Genomic DNA, 22,606 nt, shown 5'->3' on the forward strand with positions numbered 1-22,606 from the left:
GTTGTCTAAATTGTAATTTTAACGTCACTGTTACAAAGCAGAAAAAGGCAAACTTGATGTGTTTTGACCCAACTGGGATTCCGTACTCAGCACCAGTCAGATTTACGACACCATGCTGGCCGTACGGCTGTTAATGTAGTTGCTACGACATGGAAGGTACCATGTGAGGAGTCTGTCTTTGGTTTATCAGACTTTATTAGAGAATTAACAGAATTAAAACAGTCGGAGACATCATGCACGAGAGGTCGCTCCCCGCCTCTCCGAACTGGTACTGCTCGCGCTGCAGTGACGTCAACAGCAGTGGTCTGCTTGGTGTTGGAGCCAAAAACAACATCTTTCTGATTGATGTGTCTGCAGCCTCCTGCAGGGTCGTAGGTGAGTCTGCTGTCACTTACGGGCAGCGAACACACAGTGGTCACTCAGGGATTCATACTCAGACTTCAGAAAGATCAAACTTGTATTTCACGCTGTAATACTTATATGATGTCCAAATCAGGGAAATCCCATCATCAGGTGTGGTGATTACAGCCTCTGATGTCTGCAGGCTCTTTCTTATTTCTACCATCTATGACACTAACAAACACATGTGTTATTTGATTGTTTACGTGTTTAAGTGCACCTATTTAATTGTTCTTAGGAGAGCCAATAAACCTTTAGCGCATAGATAGTTCAAATCTAGTTCCTCCCTACTATTTGAACACTTAAAACTGAAATATAATCATGAGATCAGAGCTGGAATGCTTAATAATTTCATAGATATCAACACTCACAGCTTTCATCCATATTTTATTATAGCAACCTTAAAATTGTAGACTTTTCCAGCCAAATTCCACAAAAAGTAGGGATCAAGATGGCCTTAGCTTCCATATTAATAATCCCTAACATCACTGGATACTGCAGTTCCAACATTCTACTGAATAGCAACTTTCAAGATTGAGGCAGATGTTAGTCTAACATGAGTCTGGTCCTGCTGGAGGTTTCTGCCTGTTAAAGGAAGTTTGTCCTTGCCACTGTAACTTGCTAAATGCTGCAAAGTGCTCTGCTCATGGTGGATTAAGATGAGATCAGACTGAGTCCTGTCTGTAAGATGGGACTGGATCTTATCTCGTCTTGATGTTGGGTCTTTGTTAATAATAGAACATAGAGTACGCTCTACTACTTACTACCTGGAGATCAATAAAGTATTATGTTATCCTCTCTCTTACTACTTTCTTATCTAGGTTTTCGGTCTAAAACATTTTTAGATATGTTTAAAAAAATCTGGTAATATTTCCAAAAGTCCAAGTTAATTTGTTTATTTTATTTTAATTTTTTAATTGTAAGATAAGGATAAACATTATTGTCCTATGAGGGAAATTTGTCTTGGACCACAGTACCACATAAGGCTACAATTGTTCTCTACATATATCAGACTCTTTAACAGAAAACATAGTGAAGCAAAATTTGGCAATATTCAAAGAACAGAGGAAGACAGAAAATATCAGCCAGTCCACAGTGGCACATCATTAGTATGTTACCTTTAGAGGTCACTGACAAGCTTATAGTCAAAACCTTGTATACAATAGGGAAAAGTCATGGATGACATAGAAGGTAATTCAATCCTTAAATTTGAAGCAGTGAACTGATGGTGAAATTGTTTGAAATGAATTTGCGGTCAATGTAATAATTAATTAATTGGATAATTGTTGCAGCTGTAGTTGCATTCCTTAATATGTCCCTTAGAAAAATGATGAATCCAAACCTAGCAGACTCATCAGCTGTCCGTTCCTCAGTTTGAGCATTGTGTGACCTTTTCTATCTCTGACCCTCTCTTCCCCCTATGTGTGTTTTTCCAGGTGAGCTCGTCGGCCACAGAGACTTAGTGACGGGCTTTTCTTTCTGTCAGCATGCCGGGCAGAGTCACATCTGTGTCAGCTCCTCCAGCGATGGGAGTGTTCATTTCTGGGACTCAGACAGCAGGAGTCTTATCAGAGAAGAAGCCGCTCATCAGGTGAGAGTTTACTTTCCCATTCTGTTGTGATACTGGAAGAGAAATAATGTTTTTATAACTACAGTTGGCTACCTCTACAGGCTGCAGACAGTGCTGCACCATCAGCAGAGGTCATTAAGAGGCAGCTCTCTCATTTCTGAACCTGTCGCAGTGTTTCTCTTTTGACTCTGAGGAGTGATGACGCAGATAAGTAAGGCCACCAGCCACACTGTGACACATCTCAGTTTCACATGTCTGTGTCCAAGACCAAGTCCGGAAAGAGAGAATTAACAGTCTGAGCGGGAGAGGATGTGAAGAAGAGTTTTTCCTCTGTAGGTAGACAAACGGCACAAATTTCAACAATTCAGTGACTCCCTTCAGGGCGATTTTAAAACAGTTGTGAAGGTTAGAGAGGGCATTGTGTATTTGTTTTCCATTATTTGCTTCAAATGATGCCTTCAGGGGATCATTTCTGGGGATTTGGTCTGAAAAATAATAAAAGCCAAACACTGACAGGAAGGTGAAGCTTCCTGTGAAGACACATTCAGGCTCCAATTAGATCTATATCTCAGGATATTAATGAGCAAAACGATGGACATGAAGTGTTGGTATTACACAAATTAAGTTTAAAACAATCAGATATTCTGTAAGCCCTTTAAGTATCTGATTGTTTCAACTTAACAATGTACTTTTTGATTTGGTGCTCAGCCAATAACGAAAAATAACATTAATCATTAATTTGACAAGGTTTGCTCTAAGAACCTCCGATTGATTTCCTGCAGAGGTAGAAAAACCCTGCCAACGGAATCATGACCTTAACAAAAATATGAACCTTTACACCAGACTAACGAGGAGTCGTATGATGTTTCTCTACACACAGACCTCTGTAACAGCCCTGCATTGGTCTCCGGTGGATAAAAACCTGGTGGTGTCAGGAGATGAGAAGGGCATTGTGGTCTGTCACTGGTACAACACAGGAGACATCGCCAGCTTCTTCCCCGAGCCCAGGACCATCTTCTGCCTCAGCTGCTCCCCGCACACCTGGAGCTCTGTGGCTGTGGGGTAAGAACAGCGAGCGTATGAGGTTAATACTGCAGAAATATAGCTCTACAACAAAACCAAGAAGTCTATTAAAGTCTAACGTGTCTTCTATTTTATGAATAACTGTTATTAAACTAGTTTTTTTTTTAATAAATGCAAAAACAAGATTTTAGATGTTCCTATTTCAACAGAATCTGTATGTGATTTTATATTAGCGTAATTAATTTATCGTGAAAAGTGTTTGGAGCAGTAAACACAGCCCTAATCCAAAGTCAGGCTTATATCTGTGCTGATTTTTATCATCTCCTTATGTTTTTGCTGCGCCTTCCTCTTAAAAAGCAGCCTGTTTTTAAAGCTCCTTTAATGCTTGATGGTAGAAATAAATCCAAGTGCTTCTCTGGAGCCCTGAATTTATGAAACACAGTTGAAGTAGAAATCATTTGTGGAGTTCAGTGAAATCTCCCCTCAGCGTTCAGGTGCAATACCACAGATTGATACAGCTGTGTTGTCATTTTTCTCTCCAAGGTACAAAGATGGGATGATCGTGCTGATCGATGTGAGTAAGAAAGGCGAGGTGATGCACCGCCTCAGAGGACACGATGATGAGATCCACTCACTGGCATGGTCGTCACTGATTGGCGAGGACCCGCTTTACAGCAGACTAGAGGACAATGAAGGCAGCATGTCTGCAGGAGATGAGAAGGGCTGCTACCTCGCATCTGGTAGCAAAGACCAGACAGTGAGGATCTGGAGCTCAGCGAAGGGGAAAGGTGAGACAAGGAGCAGAGGTTTGATCAACATCCATTTTAAAGGCAGAATTTGGGATTTAGGGCTGCTGTGAGGATCTTTTAGATGGCACTGGTTTTGGCGCCCCCCTGTGGACAAAGGCATTAAAAGTGTTTTATTACAACTCCAAAAATTCAATCATGCTTCTGATAGTCCTGCAGGATTGTGTAGGTCATAAAGGGGCATCTTTAATCATTTAAACCTGTTTCACAGCCAGTCAAAAACTCCTAACAGAAGCTTTAATCTGAAAATATACCGGATTTGAGAGTAATTTATTTCCCTCCGGCTACTCTTATCATACAGCTGAAAAAAACAACTTCTTTAAAAGGGATACTTAGCTCCTTAAAAAGCCCCATAATGACTGAGTGCTAAATATTGAAATCAAATTGATGTGCATACCTGTGTATAGAGAGATTCTGGACATGATATAAACTTTCATCTAGACTCAAATTTGAAAATCTGTGCACAGCAGTTTTCTGAAAAAAATGTATATTATATCCTAATATATGTACCTAGATGATCATATTCAATGCTCTCTCTCTCCTCCCTCCTCCTCCCCCTTCAGGTGTGATGACCCTGAAGCTGCCCTTCATGAAGAAACGAGGCTCTGCAGTGGACCCGGGGGTCAAAGAGAGACTCTGGCTCCACGTCCACTGGCCGAAGGGACGCTCAACACAGCTGGTGTCCAGCTGCTTCAGGTAAACACACAACTTTATAAACAGCAGAGGACTCCTGATCATACATGGAAAGTGCTAAAAACGTGACTGATTGCTGGAACAAAACCCAAAATCAGACATTTTCCTGCCTTCATGGGAGCGTCTGGTTTGAGTTCTCTGCAATATCATATCAAAATGAAAATTGCTGAAATTCTGAAACTTGGATTTGAAAAATAATTCATTAACATTTGGCCATTTTTGGTCTCTGAGTAAAGGTATTGAGTCTTGGTTTTGTAGTTGCAGGCTGAAAAAGATGATTTTGAAGTTAAGACAATGAAACCTGACAACTTTCCAGTGTGTCCACTTAAAGACCTTATCTCCGTTGTGTTCATAGATCCTTTACTTGAGTTGGATTGGATTCAGGGTTTAACTGTTGTTGCTCTTCGGGGGATTTGTTCCATATTTTGCTCTTTGTTTGCTTGTAAGCTTTAATTAGATGTAGAACACTAAATTCCAGTGATGTACAAAATCATACACAGTGTGGAAAACATCTTTCTTCACGTCCTTCATTTTGCTGCTATGTGAACATGCTTGACAAATTTTGAACTGTCTGTTTGTGTGTGTGTGTGACCTCAGTGGTGAGTTGGTGATGTGGGACTTGACCCGGGGAGGGAAGCAGAGGTGGACTCTGTTCGGGACGTCCACCGAGGGTCAGAATCACAACAGGATTGTCTTCAACATGAGCTCAGTGCAGCTGCAGGATGGCAGAGAGCTGCTCATCAGCACCTCCATGGACAGAGAGGTGGGTTCACTTTCTCTTGTCTCATGTATTATTGAATCATTGAATATTTATAGTCACCAGCTTCGTATTTATTGGACAGAGTTTTGATTCTTTGTGTACTTTTACATAATTTAAAGGCTTGAATCTGGATTAGGAAGATATTTATGTCAGTTTAACCATAAATACATGAATTTAAATGTGTGTGTAACATGTGGATGATTTTTTCTGAAAGAAACATTTTTGTTTAATAACCTTTTTGATTGATGGCAAAGCATCAAATGTATCCTGTTGTTGCTTCATCATGGACATATTTAGAGCTATCAGAGAGGTCAGAACAAATCCCTGGTCAGTTGTAATATTTGCAGGATAATATAAATGTTCAGAACTTGCACACTAAGCATCTATCTTGAGTGATGTTGTTTTTCTTGGAGCCCTGACAGTGTCCATCTGTTCTCCAGATTAAGTGTTGGGACCTGGCTTCTTTGGACTGCCTCTGGACTCTGCCCACGCTGGGTGGTTTCGTCTACGCGCTCACCTTCTCCCCTGTGGGCGTGGGGTGTCTGGCGCTGGGTGTGGGTGACAATATGATCCGGGTGTGGAACACGCTGACCACCCAGAACCAGTACGACACCCGTTCCTTCTGGCAGGGCATCAAGTCCAAAGTTACAGCGGTGAGAGGTTTAATTCAAAGTGCTGTTTGCAACTTTACTGTCATTCTTTCAGTCATTTATTTAATGTTGTTATTTTGTTTAAGGGGATGAAGGATTAAGTCTAAAGTCATGGCTGTTATTAATGATTTATTGACGTGTATAGACGTGTAGGTAAGATAGGAGGGACGGACACTGGGGAAGGTAAATAATTCTTTAGCAGGAGACTTGGTCAGATTGCCTCTACACAAAGCTCTGTGTGATATTTTTCCTGGTCTTGACACAACAAACATGAACCCTTATTTTTAACCTTCTTAGTTTTGGTTTATAACTTCAAAATACAGAGATCATTTTTCAGTAACAACATCTAAGTAAGAGCCTCTAATACACACAGACAAGATGATGATAGTCCAACGAGTAGATGTACTCCACAGAGTCTATAATGAGCAATAGTCTAAGAGCAGTGAGACATAAATCTGAAACAATAGTAGAATGTTTTTGTCATCTAAACCTCTTCTTTTTAATAAAATCCTCCTCTGAGCTTCTGAACAGTGCAACACTCTTATCAGCTGCTACCAGCCGTATTCAGGGGAGACATTTGGAGACTTGCAGTGACTCAGACTGTGACTTCTTGTCATAAATATCCTTTATTTTCCACTAGTACTCCTCCTAAGGTCTGAGGTTGATGTCAATGGCTGAATAATGTCAGGCCTCTAATGAGAGCCCACAGATCCACTTCACTTTGTTCCTCACAGGGACTTTGTGGACTATTATGATCTTAATCTGCAGCCATTACTCAGCTCAAAAACTCTTGGATGGCACCAGAGAAGCACTTGAGATGAGAAGAAGTGTTTTGAGGAACTTTTTTATTGTCTGCAGCTGGCGTGGCATCCTAAAAAAGAAGGATCCCTGTCTTTTGGGACGGATGATGGGAAAGTTGGGATCTATGACGTCTTCTCAAACAAGTAAGACCATTTTTTGTTTGAATTACTCTTAGCTTAGACATCTGATGTTTTCCATCACTCTGTGGTGCCAGTCCATGCATGCTTTTTTAGTATCCTGTGCTAAACTTAAAGGAAATATGCGTTCTTTATATCTGTTCTTGAGTGAAAACTTGTGATGTTTTTGAGACACAGACACTTCAGACTTCCAAGTTGAAAAAACCCTGATAACCCACAGAGACTGAGCTGAAGATCGTCTTTATTACACTTTTATTTCAGAGAAATTACTTTGTATATATTTGCTAGACCTGGCACAATGGAATTAAGTTTGAAGCACTATGTGAATACAATTAGAATAGTTAACATCACAGAATTATCATACAGAGGACTTTTGACCTGATTGTAGGTCTGCTTAAAATCTAAAAAGTGATGACTGTTGTGATTCGACTGAACTCGGAGGCTTTCCTGAGAGTTAGGTACTTAGACCCTTGTTTGCTTTTGTTGCTGGTGGTCTCAATCCCTTGTGGCCTCTTGGTTGTATTGTCCTGCAGCCACCTCCTCTTCATCTTTTCCTGACTCAGCGATTTGTTCTGCTCCATCTCCTCCCAGGCCTCCTCAGGTATCGAGCTCCTATCACCGGAAAACCGTGTACACTCTGGCCTGGGGACCCCCGGTCCCCCCGATGTCATTTGGTAAGTTCCTAATGAACTCTTAGCAACTGCTGCTGTCTGCTCTGAATGCTCTGACCCAGCAGAAACACCGGTGGTGGGACTCTGACGAACCAGCAAGTCAGCAAAAAGAACAGCCAGAACATCTTAACGCACCCGTTTATAATCGACTCTGTAATGAAATGAGCTGAGGAAACACTCTCCGCTCACCTCCCCCTCTTCAGCTGCTCATGGGGAAATCAGGGCGCAGGAAGTTAATTTCAGCAGCTGTTGGCAGATGATGCTCTGATTACTGTATCAGTCACTCTGCGTCAAAGCTGTAAATGTAATTGTTGCCATATCAACAATCTGCTGAGACTCCTTAACGAAGAAATGGAACTGCTAATGTGTTTAACTCCAATTCAGCTCAGTCCAGAGGTTCTGGCAGAGCTATGCGATCCTATTGGTTCAAGTCTGCATAATGACTCATTAAAGGTGTCTATCTGTGTCTGAGTCATCACAATTTCAGGGTAGACAAGTCGAGTAGACCTCTCACTGTTTCAAGGTTAGCACAAACAGATCAATGTTTTTTTGTTAACACCTCCTTCTGGATATGTTTGTTTTTCCACATCACCAGGATGTGACACTTTCTTTAAGGTAATTAAACATGGCCGACACTAAACACTGATCCTCCAAGGAGGTTTTTAAATCTACACAGAAACATTTGATGCAGGCGATGCCCTTCAGTCTCTAAGAAGTAAATCACCAAATCACAACAAACGTCATCTGAAGACTCTTTCCAAACAGAGCAGGTCTAGACCGTACTCTATGCTCTACTATTAACAAAGACCCAACATCAAGACAAGATAAGATCCAGTTCCATCTTACAGACAGGACTGAGTCTGATCGCATCTTAATCCACCATGCACATCCACATCAGCAGAGGAACCTACGAGACAAGGGAGCTCAGGGACTCCTGAAAGGTCTATGGTAAGTAACTTTAACGAGACAGGAAGAGTTTAAAGTAAGAGACAGGTAGACAGAGGAGAGAGGGGAAGACAGGATCCAAGTGTGTCAGTTCCCCCGGCAGTCTAAGCCTATAGCAGCATAACTAAGAGCTGATCAAAGCCTGACCCAGCTTGAACTGTAAACTTTATCAAAAAGGGAAAGTTTGAAGCCTACTCTTAAAAGTAGAGAGGGTGTCTGCCTCCCGGACCCTGACTGGTAGATGATACCAAAGGAGAGGTGCCTGATGACTGAAGGCTCTACCTCCAATACTACTTTTAGAGACCTTAGGTACAACCAGCAGGCCTGCCTGCTGAGAGTGTAGTGTTCTAAATAATTATTGATATGACTTCTGAATCAAGGAACTGAAATGACTTCTTTTAAAAGTGAACAGACACCCTGCCACCCTGAAACAATCCATAGATTTCTACTGTGTGTGCGTGTTTGTGACGTTCAGGTGCAGCTGGGACAAAGCCGTCTTACAGCCTGTACAGCTGTGCAGGTGAAGGCGTCATCCTGCAGCACGACCCGACAAGGCTGAGCGGAGAGGCATCGGACATTGACAAGCTGATCAGAGACACAAACAACATCAAGGTGGGAGGGATTAACAGTGATGATGATGATGATGATGAAGAAGTTGTCTTTTCTCTTTCAGTACGTTGCTACATGTTATTGAATGGTCTCTTCTGACAGTGCAAAGAGTAATGGATGCTTTTCCTGCTACTGCATCATTGTTCCAGGTTAACTTGTATGATGTGACTGTACAGTTCTTTAGAGGTTTAGATTGGCTATTCTGTTAGTCCAGGACAGCAACAAATGAACCATGTGTGAACACAAGGGACCAGACTCTCTTGTTCAAAGGAATCAAGTTGTCTTTTAAGTAGGGGTGGGCGATAATAAAATAACGATAATTATCATGCTAAAATTTTTCTATTTCTATTTTCTATAAATTAGTCTATGATTTAAACCTATAATTACCCCCCCACCCACATATCACTTCAACAAAAACCCTTAGTAACCTTAGGCGAGTTAACTACTCAAAACAATACTCCGTAAACTGATACACAGTATAAAGTTTGATATGTTTTAGTAGAAAATTTTAATCAAATTATGCAAAATTATCTCAACCTGAGAATCTACAAAGTGAAACTTCACAAAAATCTCATCTAACATTAAAGACCTGCTTTCTGTTAGCACTGACAAAAATGATGGATTCAAGAAGCTTGTCAGAAAACTAAATCCAGATACAAGTTTACAAACCGTCTGGTTTCTTCAACTTTCATTAAGGGGCATAGATTTTCTGAATGAAATAATGATTTGATATTTATTGGGATGATAATTGATATCGATTGATGTGAAAAATTTTATTGTCATAACATTTTTTTCATTATCGCCCAGCTCTACTTTTAAGGTTTTAATGTAATTGATCCAGTTTTCTTCACATTTAGGGACAGCAGTAGTCACCCCTCTGACACCAATCACAGAGCTTTAGCGTGCAAAGAGCGGCTTTTTAAGCTGCTGGAAATAAAACAAAGTAGTGAAACAATATATCTATATACAGAGGAACGACTCAGTGTTAGTGTTTCTGCTTGTATTTCTTCAAACTTTACCGTCTCTGGGCATTCTCTTACACCTCAGACACCTTTGTAGAGGACCAGGCCCACCTGTCAGTGGTAGTAAAACCTGACAGATACACCTGCAGGTGGAGAGCAAACATGAGAAGTTCAAGCTGTGAGGGTCAGAGCATTAATGGAGGAAATACTCAGGAGGGATTCTGTAGCTGAATGTGAACGGAGGTGATTTGAATAAGTGATGAAGGTGAGCTCTTCTTCCCCGCAGCACAAGCTGTCTCCACACACCGACCTCAGCTGGAAGCCAGATGGGAAAGTGGTCGCCATCGGCAATGAGGACGGGTGAGTGAGCGGCAGGTCTTGACCCACCTTACAGGCCTGCTAAGGGACCAACTGTTCTCTGAGATGCAGTTGTTTCTGTGTGAACTGTCGAACTCTGCTAACTTGGTCACATCCTGGATTCTGATTGGGTGTCACACTGACTCCTGAGTTTCCTGAGTGAAACACAGTGTGGAAGTGGTTTAGAAGATACAACACTGATGGTCTATTATTTGATCTTTGGGTTTGTTTACAGATGTTTGGCATTAGGGAGTAGACTCAATCTGAATCTCTTGATTTTATTTAAAGCTTTTCAAAACTGCTGTGAGGAACTTTTGTTTTATGTTGATTTTGGCGCCCCCTGTGGACCAAGATTTACACATTCCTGATATCTGCTGTTGAATGTGTAAACGGAGGCTTTTTCTTAATTGTGCTGTAAATCATCTGGACTTCTTCCTCCTCACAGCGGTCTCAGGCTTTAAATTTTACAATATATAAATCATCAATCTTATGGATGATGGTCTGATTTTCTTTAGTAGGTTAAGAAGAGGCATCAGTATCATTTTCAGTTTCACAACCAGTTAAAATCTACTCACAGGGGATTAACTGGAACAAGGTTTGAGGATGATGTCATTTTTTTTAAAACAATGATCCTGAACTTAAGGCTGAAGTAGACATTATTTTATGTTAGTTATAGTTTCTAGTTTTTTACACCTTAATTTGGAGAGGATAGGAGAGTGGATTGAGCAGAGAACCCGGAGAGAGTGTGGATTGACAGGCAGGAAAGGGGCTGCTCCCTTGAGGACTATATTCTCTGCACATGGGATATGCGACTCAACCTCAAGGCCAAACCAGCACCCCTAAATGTATACCTCAAGTGACGAGTCCACAAAGAAGTATCCTCAAATGTCCAGTTTGGTCAACACTCTCAGAAGGAGAAGCGTCTCTCACTGAACTGATCAGCTCTAATGTGAAGAAACAAAAAGCCTCTGATTGAAGCATTTGGCTTTTTTTGCTTTGTAGTTTATTGAGATCCAAAAAAAAGACCTCAAAGGGGAAGTAATTTTGGTAGTTGCATCCATCAGGTTGCCGTAAAGACAACTCCATCTGAACACGAATGTTGCTTCAAATCTACTCATGCATTCCCTGAAAGGTTTTGTTTGTTTGGCTGCATCCTAATAACAAACAAGTTAGTGCAAGTCAAAGTAAAATACTGTTTATTTTTACGTTTTGGAACATACTGAGTGATGTTATGCCCTGTCTAGTGGTGCTGAAGGCATAATGTGAATAAGACCCATTTCCCCCAAGTCCCAAGCAGCCACAAAACTAGGATTGCAAATATAACAATTAAATGATGTATTTGTGTAAATTATATTGAACTATAACAACTCAAGAGGAAACTAGAATTACCTTCAGGCTGAACCAAGGCCAAGGTAACAAACAAACATTTCTAACTGACGTGAAGCAACTGACCAGAGAAATCAGAGAAACCAAAACACATTTACAAACCTCCCTACCTAACAAAAACAGGAGAAACAAGATTAAATAAACTGGCGGTTCACCCCTACACAACTTAACAGAAACACACTAACACAGGAGAGAACAAAAGGCTAAGGTGGCCGGTTGAAAGCAGAGGGAGCTGGGATTTCCGTCTCCTGCTGTGACGTCATCGCTCAGTACATAGGGGCAATACCTCCGACCCAGCCTATCAGCTGCTGAGCTGAAGTCCAATGAAATCACGCCCCGAATAATGAGCGCACCTGTAAAGGGCAAGAGAGACATGCAACATCCAACACAGACATAGACTATTAATACAGGGGTTCCCAAACTTTTCAGCTCGCAACCCCCAAAATATAGGTACCAAAGACTTGCGCCCCCCTCGAAGTGATTAAATGTTGTTTCATACCTAATTTAGCTGGTCTGCAGAAAATTAAGCACCTACATGCACACCTGGCTGTATTTCCTGTGGTGCTGTGAATTAACTAGCTCCTACGGATGCTTCTATTAATTCATTGTTAACTTACTTTAACCTTAGGAGTCATCAGGCAACAAAGAAAGACAGAAAACTAATGAAACATTTTTACTTCTGCAAGATTTGATTTGAAATTTAACTATTTTTGTCAATATTTTTTTTAAAAATAGGTAGTATAGGCAACTTTAGATAATTTTAAAAAGAAAAACAAATCTGGAAGACATCTTGCAACCCCAAATTAGTGTCTCACGACCTCCCAGGGGATCCCGACCCACACTTTGGGCATCACTGTCTTAATAAACATAGAAACACACAAATTACGACTACAGTCATAACAGTGATAATACACAAAGACATGATAGGAAAAAAATTCCTGTCAAGTCTCTATAGATAAGAAAAAGTTCTATAGACCATTAAGAGTGCAGGATTTCTGCAAGTGTTAAAAACAACTTTAAAAAACTCTGAAAGGTTTACCCTTAAGCCTTAGCAAAGATGTTTTCTCCAGGTGTCTCCAGATCTTACCCGTCTTGATAAATGGTCTTTAATGTTTTGACAGTTTTCATCAAAAAGGAGAAAATCTGAACTAGTTAAACTCTGAAATATATCAAGTTTATTCAGCTGAGTTGGGCCGTGTCCTTTAAAGCACACCAACGTTTCTACCATGTTATACACTTTAAGTCCTCTCCAGCATGTCTAGTGTCCTCACCTGTACATTGGTATGTAGATACAGGCACCTTTTGAACTTTGTGTGTTCTTTTTTGTGTATTTCTGACCACATGTTCTCTGCTGCAGGTGCATTGATGTGTATGAGGCTCCCAGTCTGAAGCTGCTGTGCAGCATCCAGCAGCATCACAAGATCATCAATGTGTTACGGTGGCATCCTGACCTCAGCTCTCCTCCTGAGCTGCACTGTCTCCTGGCCTCAGGCTCCAGCAATGCCATTGTTTACATTCATGATCTGGGCTCCATCATAGGTGGGAGGACGCTTCAAAATAATCATATTCTGTAGTGTGTCCAAAAGTTATCCTTGAAAACACATAGTTTATTTGTATTTTTTTCAGATTGTAGCAGAAAAAGTATCAAGAGATTCAGCGTAAACTACGGTCACTCAGAACATCCTCTAAGGATGCTTATTGCCAGCAGGAACTTTCCCCAAAGACTAGGAACCTTTTGAGGGATTCTGATAGCAGGAACCAGGGTCTAAATGTAGTTCTTGGGCTATTGATATATCCCTTGTACAACACCCATGTATTTTTATAACGGTTTCAAGAGTTGGTCTTTTCAGGAAACAAACTGGTTTAAATTAAAAACCAGTGCTTAATTTTCACACAGTCTAAGAGCTGAGCAAAGAGAGGGGCAAACAGGTAGAGGCGCGAAAGGGAGATTGCACAAGAGCAAATATATCCTGTCACTTGTTTTTAATAATGAATACAGCTTACCTTCATTTTGTTTACACTGAAGCCCAGCAGAGACTTGAATAAAGAGCTGTGCATGTGACTTCATTTACCAAATAAGTGTCCTGGATTAGTACCCTGTAGGTCATTTGCCTGATTTGAAGAACCTTGCTGACTTCAGGCTTCAGAGTCTGTGCCAAATACTTAACTTATTCCTCACTCTATGCCTCACGTGCTTGCAGTTTACATGCAATCTTCTTTTATTTTCAAACTCATAGAAAAAGTGGTAATTTGGTAACATAATTACCAAATAAACCTCCCTAATTTTCCACAATTAGGTTTACTTTTTAGGAAGGGGCGTTTTAAATATAATATTTAAAAATCTGAGCACCCTTTTAGACTTCAAGAAGCTATATTTTGCTTTTTCACCTGCTACATCATTTTCAAAACCACAGCAATCCATAAAAGAAAGACTTAAGTACAACTTTATGAAACAGAAAGAAAGAATGGTAAATCATCCAAACAGTAAAGAAAATAAAACATGACAACAGGTTGTGATGCAAATCTGAGGTGGAAATCACATCTTAGGTATGACTTACATTGTTGCTTTTTCTTTGCACAGAGAATCCTCCAGAGAGCCCCCTGGTGGTAACTGAGCCGTATCGCAGGCTGTGTGGTCACACATCTAAAATCACTGGTATGGCTTGGAGCCCACATCACGACGCCCGGCTGGTTACTGTGTCTTATGATGGCACAGCACAGGTCAGTGCTCTGATCGTGTCCCTGATAGATGCACCAGAGTCTGCCTCGTCAACTATTAGACAGAACCTTGAATCTGGAGATCACATGCTCCACATCGATCTGTCTCTATTTTTGTTTCTCTCTCTTTTTATTTGGAATCTAATTTGGAGCAATGTTATTGGATGTTTTTATTCAGGTGTGGGACGTGCTGCAGGAGGCAGCTCTCTCTAACTATAGGGGTCACGTTGGTTATCTACTGAGTGTGGACTGGTCACCCGTGGACCCGGATGTGGTCTGGACTGGAGGGAAAGACTTCACTGCGCAGGAGTGGATGGTCTCCAAACAAGAGTTTACAAATCCACCCAAAGGTGAACCGATGATTTAACCAGATAATTCAACAACACTGGATAAGAGGCAACAAAATAAATGTTATCTATCAGATTGTGACATTCAGTTGTTTCTTCTTTCAGGGAAAAAGTCGACAGATCTGAAGGAGAAGATGAAGACCAATGCTAGACAGAAGAAGAAGAACAAGAAGACATCTGGGGCTGGAGGAGCTTCACCGTTCGAGATGAACGGGGAGTCAGTAAAGGGACAGAAGGCATCAAAAGGACAGGAGCTGTCTGGAGAAGATGCAGAAGATGAAGTCAGCTCAACAAGCAGTCCTTTACCTCCAACAGGTAACAGAGCAGAAAACAGCTGAGTCAAGTTTTAAACAGTGACGTTGAGATAATTGAATTCTTACATTTTGTTGTAGACACTTTTGAGCCGCAAAGGAAAACCTCCGCTGCTGCGAAGAGCAAAGAAAAAGCAGGTCTGTGGTTTAACTTTATCAAACCTTTAACACTATTAAACATGTTGTATCAAGGTTTCTTTACGTGTCTCTGTGGGTTTGCATGTTAGTTTTTCTAGACTCAACTTTGCTGAAGAAGAAGAAGCCTCGCTCCATGCTGCCTGTCAGCACCTCCATGGACCATCGACCTAAAGAGGACCTGCTGCAGGACTGCATCACTCTGGCCTCGGTCAGACACAGTGAGGGTGAGATTTAGTCTATTGTTGAGTTAGGTTTGAACTTCTGGTTTGCACAAAATACAGAGAAAAAGAAAGTTACCTACGCTTACCTCTCCAGTTTGGAAACACATAGGTGCAGACGTGCAGGGTTAGTTTGCACATTTTCTTATCCTCCTTGTGGACAGCACAGGCATTCAATAATGAAGTCATTGAGTCCAGCTAGTTCGTAACTCTTAACCCCAAAAAAACAGAAGAAGAGAGAAGAAAACAAAACTGAATCTCTAAGACTGAGCTTCCTTTTCAAGAGAGGAAAGACCAGAAAGGATTTAGTAAAACCAGACTGAACTAAGAACAGGAGGAAAAGATCTGATGTGATAGATCACCAAACTGAGACCACATGATATCCGTCTGCATCATGTGAATGTAAAATATCGACAAGATGGACTTAGCATAGACTTGCATATTTACTGGACTGTTTGTTGTTTCTAGCGCCCCCTGCAGGCTGTGTCCCTGGCAAAGGAGAGCACATCCATCTGGGTCTCTTCTCTGACAGACAGGGTCTGTACCGCATGTTTGAGGCAGAAGGTATGTTGTTTTTCTCAGCCAGGAGTCATGGCTTACATTTTGTGATTAACACGTGTTAGGATAATTTTCTGCTAAGTATGAAGGTTTAATCTGAAGGAGGATTTAATTTACTGTTGATTTTAATCACAGGACTGATATTTATTTAGAGTGAAGTAAGCTCTCTCATGCTGTCTCTTGTTGTTCAGAGGAGAGCCACGTAGAGGCCGGTCACTACGACTCTGTGGTGTACCTGCGGCTGTGGAGTGGAGACCTGGAGGGGGCGCTGCAGCTCGCTACAGAGAAAGGAGAGCTGAATGATCACCTGCTCTCCATCGCTCCTATGGGTGAGCATTTACGTTACAGGCTGACACTCATGTTTACACTAGAAATGTTTTACACATATCCATCAATCAATCTTTATTTATGTAGTGTCAAATCACAACAAATGTTATCTGAAGACTCTTTCCAAACAGAGCAGGTCTAGACCGTACTCTATGTTCTATTATTAACAAAGACCCAACATCAAGACAGGATCAGATCCAGTCCCCTTACAGACAGGACTCAGTCTGATCTCATCTTAATCCACCATGAGCAGAGCACTTTGCCGCATTTAGCAAGTTACAGCGGCAAGGACAAACTTCCTTTAACAGGCAGAAACCTCCAGCAGGACCAGACTCATGTTAGACACACATCAGGGATGTTTCTAAGCGACTAATTTTCTAGTTTGAATAGAAATTTAAAATCTGACTTACCAACTAGTCTAAAGTTAAGAAAATCTAAGAAATCAAAAATGGGATCACAGAGTCTGCAGGTGTCAAATTTGTTTGCTGAGTGTGGCTAACAATAGCAGAGCTAAAACCAACAGCCTTTGGTCCACCTTGTAGGTTGAGTTGTTGTATGTCATTTTAACCAGACACAGCCTAGATACAACTTTATTATTTACTAGATCAGCATACTGACAAGCCACGCCAGTCTATGGTTAATAACTTTAATGGGACAGGGAGGGTTAAAGTAAGTGACAGGCAGACAGAGGAGAGGGAGGGAAAGACAGGATCCCAGTGTGTCAGTTCACCCGGCAGTCTAAGCCTGTAGCAGCATAACTAAGAGCTGGTCCAAGCCTGAGCCAGCTTTAACTGGAAAAAGGAAGAGAAAAAAGGAAAGTTTGAAGCCTACTCTTAAAAGTAGAGAGGGTGTCTGCCTCCCAGGCCCTGACTGGTAGATGGTTCTAAAGGAGAGGGGCCTGATAACTGAAGGCTGAGATCCAGAGGAACCTTCGAGACAAGGGAGCTCAGGGACTCCAGAAAGATCTATCAGCAACTGTATTCTTTAATGACTTCATCAGATGTGCAGCAATGTTTTGATCTAACTTGTGTTGCGATGGAGGTAAGGGAGCCTGTTCCTATGAGGAAATCAAAGAATGGATTTAGGAATGATTACTTAAAAACTGACTTCATCAAGTAAAAGTTGTAATGTCAAATTCTGACTTACAAGACTCCAATTACTGTATCCTCTAGGATGTGTATCTAATTATTTGGTCTTAGTGATTACAAATATACTAAACAACCTTTAATCATTTGAGATGCTGTCTCATAATGACAAAAATATGTGTGGTGAATCCTGTCAAGTCCACACGTTTGGTTTTTTTACTTTATTTTCCTTTAAGAAAAGTATTTCCTTGAACCATAGATTAAATATCAAACTCTAAAGACTACATCTAGTCGGCTGTACTTGGCAGGAAACAGAGAAAATCGATATTCCAGCTTTATAAACACTGAATCAAAAGCTGTGTGTTTGTTTGATGATACTGTGGTGTTTCCTCCTCCAGCGGGGTTCCAGGTGTGGAGCAGGGCAGTGGAGGCTTATGTGAAGCAGCTGTGTCTGCAGGAGCAGTACCTGAAGGCAGCGTCACACCTGCTGTCAATCAACAAGCTGTACGAGGCAATTGACCTGCTGCGCTCGCACAAACTCTACAGGTTCATGTTTTTGAATCTCACAGTTGTTAATGAACAGTTGATAAGTTGTGACTCCTTATTGTTTGCTATGTAGGAGTTTCATTTTTGTCACACTTTATTGCTTGATATCACATCTTTTTATTTTGTTTAATTGTCACGGGATCACGTCTAAAAGAACACATCTCTATATTTGATGTCAGGGAGGTGATCGCTCTGGTCAAAGCCCGGCTGCCGGCAGACGAGCCCGTCCTCAAGGAGCTGTACACCTCCTGGGCCTCCGTGTTGGAAAAAGATGGACATTTCTCTGCAGCTGCTAAATGGTAAGATGTTAAAACTCATCTTCCAGCCTCTCTGTTGGGCTTACGCTAACATAACTGGGTTCATCATTTTAACTTTGTATTCCCCCTCTCTCAGTTACCTTGCTGCTGGCGCCAGTTTTGATGCTGCTAAAGTCATCGCCAGGAAAAACGACGTCTCCTCTCTGAGGACAGCAGCCACTCTTGCCAGAGTCTCAGGAGAGGTAGCTCTGGCTCAGTCACTGGCACTGAGATGTGCCAAAGATCTGGCTGCTGATCAGGACTGGGTCAGAGCACAGGAGGTCCTCAGCTCACAGGACAGCCTGCTGGTTAGTGGCAGAAACATCAGTGACTCAAAACGTTGACTTCAGCTCTATGTTGTTGATTTGAAAATGGGATTATCAAACATAACTTGCAGCATGCAAAAATTTGTATAAATGTTTTAAATCATAACTGAAATACAGATTTTCCTCTCTCTGCAGGTCCACAGGCTGCATCTCTGTGTCGCCGAGCTTCTCACTGCGATGCTTGCAGACCCCTCAGCTGTATCTGCTGCACCCTGCGTCTCAAGTCACTCATGGGCATCACCAGATGAATGCCACATCAGCTTCCAGGACCGAGTGAGAGACGTGTGGGAGGAGCAGTTTGGTGTTTCATGTGAGACGGGCAATCACTGCCCTGAAGCTCTCCTGCAGGAGCTGAAGTCTGTGGAAAGTCCAACGCAGACAACCAACATTCCTCTCAAACAGGTGTGTGTCCCCTGTCACTGTCTAGATCTTTATACAGCATTTTCAACTCTACATCGTTCAGGCAGTTTCATCAAGATGTCATTTTGTCCTAGGTTGTGATGTATTCGTCCCTCCATCTGACCCGCGTGGTGTTGAGCTGGTTGTCTGAAGATGACAGACAGCTGATGAAGGAGCTGTGGCAGGCGGTGGCTTGGTTCAGAGATGCTGGACTCTTCTGTGTCTGTACGGAGCTCTGCAGGCTGCTCTTTCCTGACGGTATGTCTGCGCCCAAGTGATCATTTCTCAATTTAACAACACACATTTTACCATAATTAATGTCTTAAATGTTCTTCTTTAGTAAAGATCAGACACATTTCAACTAAACTTGTCAGTGTGTCTGAGTGTGAAATGTTTGTTTAATTGTGCAAAAAGATTTCTACTCCAGATGATTGAGAAACACTCTGCAGTCAGATCATAATATTTGTGGCCACATATAAAGAGAAGAGGAGCAGCACATCATTTGAACAAACTCTCAGGCCCTAGTTCTTTAAGAGTGAGGATTTGAAGTTCAGATAAACACAAACAAATATTCAGTATTAAAAAGGCAGGACTCAGGGGGTACCTGCCACACAGGAAACAGTTCAAGGGGACAGCCAGGAGGCCGCCCATACAGGGAAGACAGTTCTGGAGGACAGCCCATGGGCTTGGCAGGAATGACTTTTCAGGTTGGGAGGTGCATGGAGGCCACAGGAGATTCTTTAGTAGGGTGGCTGGGACTTCGTGAAGATCTAGTAAACAAAGGGGCAGGAGTCGGACAGGCCGCTGATGCAGGACCAGGTCCAAATAAGTTTTGGGAGCTTGGAAAAAACGTATGCAATTTGTGCTGATTTTTCGGAACAAATAATTGAGATCTTTCAGCAGATCAATTGAAAATAGGAACGATAAATGTGTTGGTATCAGTTTATTCTGAGCCAGTTCAAGACTTTGCACATTAATGTCCATGATCTTTTCATCTTTCCTCATCAGGTGATGTCAAAGTTTTTTCCAAGAAACATTCCAAAAATCTGCATCACACAGAAGAAGAAGCGAAAGCTGCTGCTGACAGCCTGCAGGCATTAGTCAGCTACCACCGCCTCTACAAACACTGGTGGAGTTCCTCCACCTTGATCCAGAACGGTTTCTCACACTCAGCAGCTGACACCAGTCCTGGAGAAGAGCTGAGGGACGGAGTGATCAACGGAGGTGTTTCAGAGTCAGAGGAGATGGTCTCCTCTACAACTAAGAGGTTTGGTGAACTGGACTTTGACGCGTCTGTGCTTCTGTCTGAACCTCACGCTGTCTGTCAGGCCGCTCAGAGGTCAATGAAACAGATCCAGGAGCGGCTGGCGGCCATGGTGTTGCAGCACAACAGAGGCCAGAGTGGACTGCTCCTACCTGGAGAGAAAGAAAGCTCCGCATCCAACCAGACCTCTGAGGCAGGAGAGACAGCAGGCTGCCAGGGGCGTGCTGGAGTTGGTCAACGGTGAGGACTCAGTTATTGTAAACTTCTCCACCAGTAAAATACTACTTAATACCAAATACCAAAAGATAGATTTTTAAATATCAACTTTTGAACACTTGAAGGAGATATATAAAGACCAAACTTTAAAAATACTGAATTACATCAAAAATCAAACTTTAGTCATTGTTCTTTCATAGTAGATGAATTTGCACTTTAAAGCTTGATAGTTTCCTGTTGCTGTGTCTCATCCTGAGCAGTTTGAACTAGTGTCCTTTTAAAGGTTTGAATTTTTGTCTCTCAGGCCGGAGGAGCCTCAAGAGACTCTTCTCTCTTTGTCTTCCAAGATGTCAGAATTTCAGAAACAGCTGGCTGACTTCCCCGACACAATAAAGGTACATTGAATTAGTGCTGTTTTCTTGCTGCTGTGTTAACTCTGATCCTCCTGCCATCACTGAAAGGTGTCTGTGTGCTATTTCTGACAGGTGTATCCTCGCCCAGACATTGTCGAATGCTGCCTCGTCCTCCTGCACATCTGCAGGTCTTCATCGTCCGTCTCCGAGTCTCTCCAACGAGAGGCCAAAGATCTTCTCTGCAAACATGGAGCAGACCTTAAAGCCTCTCAGCAATTTGTGGCCTGAAATCTTTGTCGTTCGTAAACAGAAAGAAGCACTTCAACTGTACAGATTTTTGTTGGATACATAAAAGTTTGTTTTTGAAATGATACACGTGCATCCTGTGATTGTGTCTACTCTAAAGCTGGAAGCAGCTGAGTTACATGCCTTTTGTTTTGAAAGGATTATGTTTTTTTAACAACAGTTTAATGATAATTACCTTAAAATCAATAAAGTACGATTACATGTTAAATGACGGTTAACGTAAGAGGTATTTTGGATACATTGATAAGTATTTGATGGAACATTTGTGGTGGCATCTTTATAAAACTACTGTAAAACTTCAACAAACAGCCCCGGCTTTTATTTGTTTCACACATTTAAATTCCCCTGCCTTCATTTGGGACGGGCTTCTAAATGGGGCTGGCTTTTAATATAATAATATTCCTTTTTAACTTAGGACACAACTTCTGCACAGTAAATATGTGAAAACAAATATAATATCAAACCAGCAAGAATATTTATCTCTATATAAAATTAGATAACATATTTCTTAGACCAACAAAGGAGTCCAGTCCTGCTGCTGCTCCTGATATGTGCAGTTCTACCTGGACAGCCTGACAGCTTTCTGTTCCTACTGTTTGCCCCATGCTGACATAGAATAAGTAAAAGTGAATTGTTGCTTTGTTGCACAGGAAACCAGATGTTGATTGTATACAGACTTCTGATTGAGACCTGCCTTCATAGTTTGAATCGTGTTGCCACACAGGAAGAGTATGTGATGAATGGAAGCTGATTTCTTGGAGGTTGAGCTGATGCTGTGAACAATTCTACTGAATTTTTGTAATTAGATGTATTAAGCTTCACTTAAAGTCCCTCGATTTTTAAAGGTGGCCCTTTCAAAAATGTGTCAAATTTTCCAGGTATGAAGTCATGTTTTATGTAAGCTTTTCTTTTAAGTATGTTTCAAACCGTTGACTATAAAAACATGGATGGCACAACATCTTCCCCTGGTGACTGTCAGATGCACACAAAGCCGCCTATTCCATTATAACAAATGAGACATGGGTCACACTAGAAAATCAGAATACACATCAAAATATTGTCAAGCAAGATTTCTGTCAAAAAGATGATTGATCGACAGCTCTGTTGACAAATGAGGCTCATGCAGCATTCTTAATCAGATGGAAATAACAACAAACATGACCACAAGAGTCATTGAACTCTGCATGAGTGTCTGCTTCAAATGAACACAAGCTGCTGTTCTGCTGTACTGACCTGAGGGGTCTTGGCTGTACTATCAAAAAGGTAAATATGTCTCCTGTGCATGCCTTGGCTCCAGAATACATCAACATTTCACATTTGTATGATTGGATGAGATGGTGTGTAGTCTATATCAGTGGTTTTCAAAGTGGGAGCCGCCAGGAGGCACTAGGGGGGCCTAAGAAAATTGGAGGGAAGGGAAAAAAATAGA

The 22,606-nt window shown here is 41.6% G+C and overlaps 1 protein-coding gene across 1 annotated transcript; it reads left to right on the plus strand.

The window, feature by feature from the left end:
- The first annotated feature begins 92 nt into the window (after window positions 1-92).
- gemin5 (gem (nuclear organelle) associated protein 5) lies at window positions 93-21,244 on the plus strand. The gene is made up of 27 exons (XM_034683749.1): window positions 93-375; window positions 1,836-1,990; window positions 2,850-3,031; window positions 3,536-3,780; window positions 4,362-4,494; window positions 5,089-5,254; window positions 5,692-5,904; window positions 6,760-6,845; window positions 7,431-7,513; window positions 8,931-9,067; window positions 10,313-10,386; window positions 13,127-13,308; window positions 14,351-14,490; window positions 14,666-14,837; window positions 14,940-15,149; window positions 15,227-15,283; window positions 15,373-15,507; window positions 15,970-16,065; window positions 16,251-16,388; window positions 17,870-18,017; window positions 18,197-18,316; window positions 18,411-18,621; window positions 18,775-19,041; window positions 19,134-19,296; window positions 20,047-20,542; window positions 20,823-20,913; window positions 21,004-21,244. Exons 1-27 carry the CDS (start codon window positions 234-236, stop codon window positions 21,157-21,159), a joined length of 4,398 nt encoding a protein of 1,465 aa, XP_034539640.1. The 5' UTR covers window positions 93-233; the 3' UTR covers window positions 21,160-21,244.
- The last annotated feature ends 1,362 nt before the right edge of the window (window positions 21,245-22,606 follow it).

This window comes from Notolabrus celidotus, chromosome 5 (assembly GCF_009762535.1).
Source record: "Notolabrus celidotus isolate fNotCel1 chromosome 5, fNotCel1.pri, whole genome shotgun sequence".
Lineage (NCBI taxonomy): Eukaryota > Metazoa > Chordata > Actinopteri > Labriformes > Labridae > Notolabrus > Notolabrus celidotus.

Excerpts from the sequence above, each read along its gene's own strand:
- gemin5 (XM_034683749.1), top strand. The coding sequence starts at position 234 with ATGCACGAGAGGTCGCTCCCCGCCTCTCCGAACTGGTACTGCTCGCGC. Across the intron at positions 15,150-15,226 it reads CAGTCCTTTACCTCCAACAG|ACACTTTTGAGCCGCAAAGG; the intron begins GTAACAGAGCAG and ends ATTTTGTTGTAG. Across the intron at positions 15,508-15,969 it reads CTCGGTCAGACACAGTGAGG|CGCCCCCTGCAGGCTGTGTC; the intron begins GTGAGATTTAGT and ends TGTTGTTTCTAG.